General features: G+C 48.2%; 1 protein-coding gene across 2 annotated transcripts; it reads right to left on the reverse strand.

The window, feature by feature from the left end:
* Positions 1-854: 854 nt before the first annotated feature.
* Positions 855-10956, reverse strand: Slu7 (SLU7 homolog, splicing factor). 2 transcript variants are annotated; one of them, XM_048333979.1, is made up of 17 exons: positions 10889-10956; positions 10439-10583; positions 9327-9508; positions 8532-8685; positions 7963-8043; positions 7526-7690; positions 7094-7162; positions 5588-5635; positions 5101-5232; positions 4700-4797; positions 4479-4546; positions 4239-4378; positions 3300-3461; positions 2426-2530; positions 2257-2328; positions 2036-2149; positions 855-1371 (listed from the first exon to the last, which is right to left on the reverse strand). In XM_048333979.1, exons 3-17 carry the CDS (start codon positions 9494-9496, stop codon positions 1189-1191), a joined length of 1761 nt encoding a protein of 586 aa, XP_048189936.1. In that variant the 5' UTR covers positions 9497-9508; positions 10439-10583; positions 10889-10956; the 3' UTR covers positions 855-1188. The 2 variants fall into 2 exon arrangements, with proteins under 2 accessions (XP_048189936.1, XP_048189935.1); XM_048333978.1 differs by having other exon boundaries at positions 9327-9511.
* Positions 10957-11253: the final 297 nt, after the last annotated feature.

Below are 11253 nucleotides of genomic sequence, written 5' to 3' on the forward strand. Positions count from 1 at the left end.
CAAGGTTAGGTGACTTATTTTTTTTCAGGTTAAGGGAATACTGAAAACCTCGAATCCAAATCCACAGAGGTTAACCCAAGCTTTTTGGCAGTCCTATAACTCATTTTATTCTACCGCGTATTTCAAATGTTACGAATCACTCACAGTTGAGTATTCACCACACCTTTATTACAAAACATACAAAATAAGCACAGCAGCGTCAGACTTTCTATTGAACCACTGCAAGACAGGAGCGTGAAGACATCCGTTTTGGCTTTCCTGAAGAATTGGCATTGCATGTTAAGTGTTTTATTCGCTGGCATCTGGACACCAGGTGTCTCTGTGGTCTGTGACAGGACTGGCTCGGCTGCTCTTCTATAGCTGGTGGTTCTGATGCTGGATTACCCACCCTCGGGCACCAGTGGCTTTGCCCTTTCCCACTGTATTAATGTTGCACTTGCAAACTTCTCAGAAGAGGCTTGAGGACCATGGTAACACCAGGGACTAAGATCCCTAGAAGCTACCTTTGTAATTCATTTAAGAACCTTCAGGTTTGCTCTCTGTAAATTCTATAAAGTGACATGTGCTGACTATGAAGAAGAGGTGCACCGGATGGACAATCTTTTCTTTTTTGTGTGTGCCAGTCCTGAACTCAGGGCCTGGGCGCTGTCTCTGGGCTTCTTTTTGCTCAAGGCTAGGGCTCTACCACTTAAGCCACAGCGTCACTTCTGGCTTTGTCTGAGTAGTTTATTGGACTTAAGAGTCTCATAGCCTTTCCTTCCGGGGCTGTTTTCGAACTGCAATCCTCAGATCTCAATCTCTTAAGTAGCTACAATTAGAGGCATGAACCACCAATGCCTGACTTGTTTCTGCTTTTTTGAGACAGGATCTCCCTATGTAGCCCAGGCTGGCCTTGAACTTCCAATCCTCCTACCACAAGCTCCGTAGTGCTGGGATTACAAGCATGCGTAACTGCCCTGAGCTCTTAGAAGACACGTGGTAGGGTGCCGAGGCTTCTTTCCACACCACAGTCTCCAATCCCTTCCTTTTGTTTCTTACTGTGGAAAGGAATGAAGTAACTTTGTGACTTCTGGAAGCTTTATTAAAGTCAGGCAGCAAGGACAGGTCAGAGTTTTCCTATCTATGATGAACGGGAAGCTGCAGGAGCACACTGGACTCTATGTACCCTGGACTAGCTTCTCTGGCTAGTTACTGCTGGCCCAGGAAAGAGGCCATGGGGTCATCTGGCCTCTGCCGCTTCATCCTGTAGGCCTCCATTTCCTCCTCCGTGGGCTCCCGAGTTTCATAGATGCTGTTGTACGGCCGCTTTCTCTCGTCAATCTGCATGATCTCCTTGACGTGGAGCAGACGGGCCTCCTCGGCGTTCAGTGCCTAGAGAGAAGAGCATGTTACATCCAGCAAGTTTATGATATGGAATCTACAGTTCTGTATCAAGCCCTGCACTGCCTGAAGGAGCCGGGGGTGGGGGGGGGGGAGCGTCCCCTGTGAATCTGCTAGTGACTACTTGCCTCGGGATATTTTCACAGGACACAAAATGTGCCATGTTTGGTCAGTGGTAGGGAAACCTGAGGTTCACTTGATTCTGACACAAACTCTCAGCTGCTGCTAGTGTTGTGACTGGATTTGTTCAAGGGCTTGCTGAGATTTGGAAATGGTGGGGTTAGACTAAGGCCATTCCTTCCGGGCGATGCCTCAACAGCTCTAGAATATGGCTTTACAAAGCATATTCCTAGGGGAGAACTGGGAGAGTGGGAGGGAAAGGGTGACATTGTCCAGAAAGAACTGTGCTCATCACCTGACTTATATAACTGTCACCTCTTCGTCTATCACTTTTACATTCACAGTAACAAAACAAGAGAAACAAAGCACATTCCTACAGGGTGGGCACTGGCAAGACTTATTCAGTACTCCAAGTAGGAGGTGGTGCCTAGACCACAACTCTTGCGTGAGATTCAACCGGACCTGACCCAGAGGCGGGCAGGCAGGACAAGATCGCGCAAGACTCTCAGGGTGACCGGGACTCTTCCCAACACACCTTTTTCAACTTCTCATGTTTCTTCTCTTCGTCATCACTGTCGGAACTGCTCTTCCGGTGCTTCTTCTTCTTTTTCTTCTTCTTCTTCTCTTCCTTCAGTTTTTCTTGGTGCATCTGCAGGGGAGGACGGCCACGCAGGGCTGTTAGTGTGGTAAGGAGTGCAAGCCTCAGGTCCTCTCTCAGAGTTCCACGTTCAGGGCAATGAGGAGGACAGGACTCACCTCCACCAGCGTCTGCGGTTTCTTCACAGGCTCTTCTCCGGTCTCGTCACTTATCACGCACTCCTCGGAGTTCTGGGAGACAGAGCGCCACAGTTGCCCATCATTAGACAGCAAGGGAGAAGAGGCAGCATGAGAAGAGGTGACGGTAGGGGTCTCAAGAGCTACTTACAGTGGTCTCCTTCCCGGCCTCTCCGGTGCAGTAGGAATACTTGAAGAAAGAGTGACAGCATTTGTATCCCCATCGGCCTTCTTTCCAGTAAGATCCCCAGATGTGCTGCGGAGACAGAAGAGGGGATTACTCTCACGAAGGAATCCACGACGAGGGGCTCTCAGTACAGCGGATGGGCAGGGAAGACAACATGGGCCCTTTAGAGACAAACTGCGAGAAAAACTTTGGGGATTCCAGGCCAAGGTAACAGAAGGGGCCACATTCAAGTGTGGAGAAGCTGGCACTGTGTTACAACACCCTGAGCTGTAATTCTCAAAGCCTAGGACAAAACCTGGGCGACCTGACTTCTCTTAAAAATTAAAGCACCAGCTGGGCCGCCCCTGGCTCAGCCTGAAATCCTAGCTACTTGTGGTTTGAAGCTAACCCAGGCAGAAAAGCTGTGGGTCAAGTGGCAGAGCGCTAGCCTTGAGCACAAAGAGGCTCAGAGACAACGCCCAGGCCCTGAGTTCAAGGCCCACAACTGACAAAAACAAAGACAATAAAAAATAACATTAAGGTACGATTTTCCGGGCCTCCATTTACTTTGCAATAGGTGACAGTTGCTGGGCAGTGATGGCTTCTTGCCACCCAGTTTTTACAACTTGCCGGCTGTCTGTCAACTACTGGTGGCCCGGGTTGCTACAGGCCGCTAGGTTTCTCCTCCCTGACTTAGAAAGTTATAGTTTGGTTACTTGCAGAGTACGACAAACAGAGCCAGGAGTGTAGCGCAGTGGTAGAGCATGCGTAGGCCCCGGATTCAAGCCCCAGCACAAAACACCCCGCAAACAACAATCCTGCTTTATGACACCACACAAATTCACGACGATCGACACACCGTGTGGTTGTGGATCTTCACGTCCTCTTCGTACTTGGAGCAGGCCACGGCCCGCTCCTGCCCCTTGATGACGGCCCCGTGCCGCGAGTACTCCACGTAGTCCTCCGTCTGGGCTAAGAGCAGCTCGGCCGGAGGGGCATCCAGGTGCTCCTGGCCGCCATACTAGAACAACACGGGACACTGTCAAGGGCAGTTCCTGACACACACTCGCACTCAGATCTCTAGGAAGGGGTTATTTCTGGTCAGAAAGAGTTGTTTTAACACATTTAAGAAAAGACGATGAAAAACAACATTTCCTCCATTTCACAGGCAATTAAAAGACGTTGCTAGTGGTGCCAAGTTCTGCTTTCCCCTGGCTCAGGAAATGGTCGGTGTTCCGGTCGGGAGGCGGAGCCTGCTTCTCCAGCCTCTGGCCTGGGCTGGCCATGGGCTTACTTCGGCCAACAGGAAGTTGGCAAATGGGCAAAGGCATCTGTGCACTGGGCATAGAGGTGGGACCCTGGGAATGGCCTTTTAAAACGGAGCTCAAATCCTCACATTAGCCAAGAGTGGGGAGGGGGGAGTCAAAAGCCGGGCTAGCGAACCAGAGGATGAGCAATCCTGCGAGGTGAGCACCTTAGGGCAGCTCGCCTGCGTGCTGACCACTCAACGCCAGAGCAGCTTAGAGCCCCGGCCCGAGCGGAGCAGGCGGGACGAGGAGACCCAGCCGACACCCGGACGGTGGAGACTGCGTGCGTTCAGTTGAAGCTGCCGAGTTTGGAGGTGGGGTGCTTCGCTAAGCTTACAGATGGGAAAAGTCTCCACAGTGGACTAGTAAGTCAGTGGGAGGAAGACTCCTCATGCATGAAATGGGACTGTCTTTCTATTATATTCCACCCAGTGCTTACCCACCAGCCATTTCTCTCTGTGTGAAGTCCTTCTTCAGCTCGGCAAACCTACCTTCTCCAGGATGCTTTCTTTCTGCTGTTCTTTGAAGTCTTCTTTTTTGACTTTGAAGGACTTGTACAACAGCTCGAGTTTTGTGGGGTCGGCCTGCAGATGCACCTCGGAGCCCTTGTCGTAGGCCTCCCAGGCAAACACTGCGGGAAACACGTCTTAATGAGTAACGAGCTTTAAAAAGCAGTCCATTTTTGTGAGCTGCCCATACATAGACAGCCGGGGCGTGCAGCCAACACTTACGCTGCGTCTGAGCCATGGAAATGGTATCTCCTGTGTATCTGACGAAGTTATCTCCTGCGTAACTCACTCTGCGAATACAAACCCAAAGCACATTGTCTCAGAGATTGGTTACTCTGTACGGAAAGCGAGTATGTAAAAGTGAATCTGAGTTTCCGCTTATGGCTGGGTCGGAAAAGAACTTTTTCTTTCTTTGAAATCCGTACGTTCAATGCGCTACTTACTCGTCTGGATTCTTCCCCGCGTTGGCGTAAGGATTTTCTCTCATCGCTCTAGTTTTTGGATCATAGTAGGCAGAATTTGGATCTAAGTTTCTCAAATACTAGAAAAAAATTGTTAAAAGATAGAATTAACAAATACTAGAAAAACGTGTTTAAAGATGGAATTAACGTTTACATATTGCAAAAACAATTTCAGCTGGTAAGAGCTGGTCATGACAGTGTGTATGTATGTGTGTGCGTGTGTGCGCACACTTGTAAGTACAAGTGAGGACAGAAGTGAATATCATTTTATCTTGGAATGACTAATTATATTAACCAAGTAATACCTACATACAATACACATAAACTCTAGGCTTGGAAGACTCTAATATTTTTCGTGTGCAGATTAGGATGCCAAGACTTACTTTTGCAATATCTTCTCGAATCCTTAGATTCCGGACTGTAATTCGCCTTTTAGAGTCAAAATTCTGCCCAGGCATGTCGATATCGTCTGCATATTTATCCTCATCCTCATCCTCGCTGTTGTGATCTTTTTCCTGAACGAGGAAACAAGAACACAGGACAGCATTTGGGTCTTGTGTTTTTTTTTTTCCCATTTGATCCAACTTGTTTTTTAAAAGCTTTTACTTGAAAACGGTTGAAGTGGTTTGTTTGCATGCATGAAAACAGAGTAATGAAGCCTGCTGCATCTGTCCAGGAAAGGGGAAGGAAGGGAGAGTGGTGGAGGGGTGAGACTAACCAGGTTACATTCTATGAACGTTTGGAAATATCCCAGTCAACACCCCTCTCTCCGGTATAACCAACATATGCCCACAGAAAGCCATTGTCGTTATTACTATTAGTCACTGAAAGCTTAAATGTTAACGTATACCCAAATGAAACATGTCATACCGCCTGAGAATTGGGTTCCTCCTCTCCCCACTGGTGTTTTGGAGAATTCTGCATTGGAAAAGAAGGAAAATCTTAAGTTTATTTTACTTACTCCATGGACTGAGTACTAGGAAAACGTGATTTATGAGATGGGTGGGATGGGTGAGGAGAAGATGGAGGAAGGGGAGACTCTGCTCAAGCTATACGGCACACATGAAATGCCAAGTGAAAAGGAAACCCTTCTGAACAACTACTTGGAGAAAATAAGAAACAGAAACAATGCAACACGGGAGAAGGGGTGGCCCTGCGGCGGAGCACTTGAATAGTGAAAGCATGCAGATCCCCAGTACCACAAAAACAAAACCAATCTAACCGAACAATCTACTTCTTAGTTACAAGGAGCACCAGTGTCCTGACTACAGTATGGCTTTGTGAGTAGTTCACCTTTGTGTCTACAAAGCCAGGCTATTTCCACACCATGTTCACCTATATAGGATTGTGATGACACAGAGTAACAGAAGTGTAAATGCCTAACGTGCTGGACAAATAGTAATTTCCATGTCTTTGTCTTCATTCGCATCAGACCCACAATACCTTACCAGAGATCTGTAAACCCAAACCAAAATGTTGCCAGGCTCACATAGGTATTTAGACGTGCTCAGAACCAAAGCAAGCCTTATAAGCTTTTGGCAATGCAAAAATATACTTGGTGAAACAATGTTGTGATTTATGGAGAGCCCCAAATCCTCTTCAGAATGAAATTCTTTCCTCTTTTTTTGGCCAGTCCTGGGGCTTGGACTCAGGGCCTGAGCACTGTCCCTGGCTTCTTTTTGCTCACGGCCAGCACTCTGCTACTTGAGCCACAGCGCCACTTCTGGCTGTTTTCTATATATGCGGTGCTGGGGAACTGAACCCAGGGCTTCATGTATACGAGGCGAGCACTGTTGCCACTAGGCCATATCCCCAGCCCCTTTTCTTTCTTCACAATTGCTCAGACTCCTCTGTTTCCTTCTCTCTCCTGTGTCCTTCTCTCCCCTCTCTTCTGTCTGTCTTTCCCCCCCCCCGCCCCTTTTGTGCCATCTTGGGATTTGAACTCAGGGCTTGAGCAGGAGCACTGTCCTTGAGCTTTTTTGCTTAAGGCTAGCAGTCTACCACTTGAGCTACAGTTCCACTTCTGGCTTTTTAATGGTTAACTGGAGATAGAGTTTCACTTGCTTTACTGCCTGGGCTGTCCTGGAACCACAATTCTCAGATCTCAGGCTCCTGAGCAACTAGAATTTATAGTCATGAGCCACTAGTACCTGGCATCCGAGATATTTTCTAAACCCACGAAACACTTATAGTAAAATGTCCTGTGTCTTTAAAAAGGCTTCAGGATTTGAAAAGGTAATTTGTGTACTGTGTAGTATTTCTCGTTCCCTGAAATTGTTTCTAACTGGAGAGATGTAAAATAAATTCTTGTTTTGAATTTCATTTCGCTGTTGAAAACACTGTGAATATTTTGTATTGGTAATTTTGACTACTTACAGCTTGTTCCACTAATTTTCCTGAGGCTAATTCTTCTTGTAGTTTCTGGGCTTTCAGCGTTCGTTTTGCCTAAGGGGGGGAAATTACATTTTACTCAGAAGGTTCAAATGACTATTTGCCTTTCGTATTTTTAAAGTAAGTGGTATCGTTTTTCAGAATAGGCCATTGAACAAGACACTGATTACAGTTGGAGGCCTATGACTTTCAAACTCTTCTTTGAGGCAGGCTTTAATGTCACAGCTTTGAGAAGATAAAAGAATGAGAGAAGCCACAGCCAAATAGGGGCTCCCTTGCCACTATAGAAATGACAATGGCATAGCAACGTGTCAAGACTTTAAAAAAACAAACAAACAAAAACCCCAGAGTTGCTAGACTGGACACAGCACAATGTATATTCTTCCTGGAGAGAGGAAGAGCCCACAGGCCGCTCACCAGGTCAACCTTGGCGTACTCTTCCACAATTTTCATGTGTTCCTCTGGATTGTAGCCGTTCCAGCGATCTCTCTTGCCGTCGTAGTCAAACGTGAGCTGAGGCTGGACGTGCTCGTCTGGAGCTATGTTAGTCCCGGTGAACTTGGCGCCGACGCGCCTGGGCCTCTGGAAAACACAAGAGTCCATTTTGCCTAAGTACCTGCAGCCTAGGAAATGTCACAGAACTAAGCAGCCATGCACACGGCGGGAAACCTTTTAGCTTCTGTTTACTTATCAGTCTTCCAGCAAAATGGTTTTGATGGTGCTGGACTAATTTCACTCAAATTCATTTTTATTTAACTTGTGCCCAACTACAGATTATCTTAGAAAAACAAGTTTTCTGACAATAAGGGAAAGGGTCTGGCAGCGACCTCAGGAGTTCTTAAAGGTGCTGGTACCTCAAAGCAGTCTTTCTTCTTGTGTGTCATGGCCCCGCAGTTCTCGCAGGCGCCTTTGCGGTACTTGGTGGTTATGGAATTCTGTCCAAAGGCAAAAGGAAAACAAAGTCAATGTTTTATGTCCTCAGCTAGTTCCAAGTGACTCTGGCTCTCATGACTGTCTACTGAACCCATTCATTTATTTGTTCAGAAGGAAATCAACGCTGGGCACTGGTGGCTCAGGCCTGTGATCTTAGTTACTTAGGAGGCTGAGATCTGAAGATCACGGTTCGAAGTCAGCCCAGGCAGCCAAGTCCACGAGACTCTTATCTTCACTAAATTACCAAAGAGCTGGAAGTGGAGTGCCTTGAGCAAAAGGAGCTCAGGGACAGTGCCCAGGCCCTGAGTTCAAGCCCCAGAACCAGCACAGAAACCAAAAACAAAACAAGAAAAAAACATTTATAGCTATGAAGACATATTCAAGATGCCTCCTTTTTCTTTTTTTTTTTTTGAGGCAAGGCCAAGCTGACCTGGAATTCGCTATCCTCCTGCCTCAGCCTCCCGAGTGCCCCACTCAGCCGAACACCTACCTCTTTCACACCCCTCTTGTACCACTCTCCAGATGAGCTGAACTGCTTCTGTTTCTCCGGCTGCGGCCTCTGATGCTTTAAGGTGGGTCTTTTTGATGGGTCAATGTACCAAGGTACTGACGAAATATACTGAGGGATGTGTGGGTTGATATCTCTGTAATAAAATTTAAAACAAGACGTGTAAGGAAACACAACTTCATCACCAAGCCAGCCTGCTGCGAACCTAGAACAGAAGTACTGCAGTGGGAGGAGAGAGATGATATGGGTCACCACGCGGATAACGCCATAGAGAGCCGGGAAGAAATGATTACTGTTACAGTGGAGGCTTGCCAGGTGCTAACAACAGTATGACGAAAAGGAGGAGAGGGAGGAGGACAGGAATGTGCTAGAAAGTCACATGTGTCAGGGCAAGCAGTCAAAAGAGAATGAATTAAAAGGCAGTGGATTAAAAGAATCCTATATCACTCTTAAGATCAGAAAGACCCAAAATACAAAGATGTAAAATACTGGGATTCAGAGTAGACTGGGACAGCAGGAAGGATGGACGAGAGAAAACACAAGGGCTCTTTACTCTACACTCTCTGACATTATTGAAACTTATGCATGCATACTCCTTTGACAAATATAGCAATAATTCTGCAAATGGCAAGGACAGCTTGTTAGCAAAGGATGAGAACTTGGTAGACTTAATAAAATAGCTAAGAATCTGAATTTGAAAAACCTTGATAAAATAGGTAGGAATCTGGATTTTTGAACAAACTGAAAAGGTAAAAAATGAGCAGTGCTTTTCCTTACTTTCCTTCTTCGTCCACTTCTGCAGGGGCATTACCCAGCTTCCGCTGTTCTTCCAGCTCCTTCTTCTTCCTCCAGTCCTCTCGAGTCATCTTCTTTGGTTCCTCTAAACTCAGTTCTTTGGACCCCGACAGGGGCGTGGCATTAACTGTATCCACAGCTGCCGACGACATGGTGAATGGCTTCTTCTGAGAAAAGAAAGAACTATTTACATTTTTTTTAAAAAAAGGCCTACATGAATTCAGTGAAGTGACCAAAAATATATCCTAAAAACACATGTCGGATTAGATACAAGGTTTTTTTTTTTTTGCCAGTCTTGGGGACTTGAACTCAGGAACTCAGCATTCTAGGTGCTGTCCCTTAGCTTCTTTTGCTCACAGCTCGCACTCTACCACTTGAACCATAGCAGCACTTCTGGCTTTTTTCTGTTTATGTGGTACTGAGGAATCGAACCCAGAGCTTCATGCATGCTAGGCAAGCACTGTACCACTAAGCCATATTCCCAGTCCTATATACTTTTTTTTTTTGAGCCAGTCCTGGGCCTTGGACTCAGGGCCTGAGCACTGTCCCTGGCTTCTTTTTGCTCAAGGCTAGCACTCTACCACTCGAGCCACGGTGCCACTTCTGGCCATTTTCTATATATGTGGTGCTTGGGAATCGAACCCAGGGCTTCATGTATACGAAGTGGCAAGCACTCTTGCCACTAGGCCATATTCCCAGCCTATATACATGTTTTATATGTTCTTTTTTACCTGGCACTGAGGATCAAACCCAGTGCCTCTTACATACTCAACAAGCACTCTATCACTGAACTTAAAAGCCCTCTAATGCAGCAGCACCGTTTGATTTGTTTTGTTTTTGTTGCCAGTCCTGGGGCTTGGACTCAGGGCCTGAGCACTGTCCCTGGCTTCTTTCTGCTCAAGGCGAGCACTCTGCCACTCGAGCCACGGTGCCACTTCTGGCTTTTTTCTATCTATGTGGTGCTGAGGCATCGAACCCAGGGCTTCATGCATACCAGTGGAGCACTCTACCACTCGGCCATATCCCCAGCCTCAGCAGCACCGTTTGGGAGTAATGCAACGCCGACACCTCGTCAGTTCTGTGTCTCCCTGTACCTGTATGAGAGTAGTAGGAAATGTCAGGCGGGTGGCACACACAGTCCTGGTCCTCGGGAGGCTGGCACGGGAGGCTCAAGGGCTTCCGGCGGACCTGGGGTTCGATACTGAGGTTTGAGGCCGGCTTGACTCACGTAGTCAGATCCTGTTGCAGACAGACAGACAGACAGACACAAGGGGGAAAAAGAGGTAAAATTACGTTCACGCAGTCTCATTCAGCCTAACAGATTAAATAAGTTATAACGCCATGAATAAGTTATAATAACGCCATGAATAAGTTATCACGTCAAATCCCAACCAACAGGAAAAGGCAGGGCCAGGGCCGGCGCCCTCCCTCCCCGCCCTCCCCGCCCTCCCCGCCCTCCCCAGGCCGGCAGGGAGCCTCGGGGCTCCGCCGCCTGCCCCGCGCCCCGGGACCGGCCCCCACGCACGACCACGAACCACCGGCACCTTTCCTCCCCAGCCCCGGCCGCGACGCGCCGGGAAGCCGAGCGTCCTCCCGCGATGTTTAACTTCCGGCGTCCCGGCCTCCTCCCCCCGCAGCCGCTGCGACGGCTTCCGGGCGCGCGGCGCGTGCGCGCTAGGCTCGGTCGCGCCCGAGGGATCGCGAGGTTGGAGTCGCGTCCGTCTCTTGGCTGGGTTTGGTGGTGGTGGTTGTTTTTTCTTCTTCTCTTTACGTCTTTTCTGCGGCGCTTTGCGACGTCGCTGCTTTCCGGCCGCGCGCGTAGGCACGCCGGGGCCCGTCGCCCCGCCCCCCGCCCCGCCCCGTTTTCGGACGTTAAGAAACCCAGGGAGTTAGACCCGGACCGGAAGTC

The sequence above is a fragment of the Perognathus longimembris genome, chromosome 25 (assembly GCF_023159225.1).
Source record: "Perognathus longimembris pacificus isolate PPM17 chromosome 25, ASM2315922v1, whole genome shotgun sequence".
Classification (NCBI taxonomy): domain Eukaryota; kingdom Metazoa; phylum Chordata; class Mammalia; order Rodentia; family Heteromyidae; genus Perognathus; species Perognathus longimembris.

What these genes read in the sequence shown, in the direction of transcription:
- Slu7 (XM_048333979.1), bottom strand. Translation starts at nt 9,496, where the DNA reads ATGTCGTCGGCAGCTGTGGATACAGTTAATGCCACGCCCCTGTCGGGG. An exon ending in GAAAATTAGTGGAACAAGCT is followed by an intron (nt 5,636 to 7,093) that starts GTAAGTAGTCAA and finishes TTTCCAATGCAG; the next exon opens with AATTCTCCAAAACACCAGTG. An exon ending in AACATGAGAAGTTGAAAAAG is followed by an intron (nt 1,372 to 2,035) that starts GTGTGTTGGGAA and finishes TCTTCTCTCTAG; the next exon opens with GCACTGAACGCCGAGGAGGC.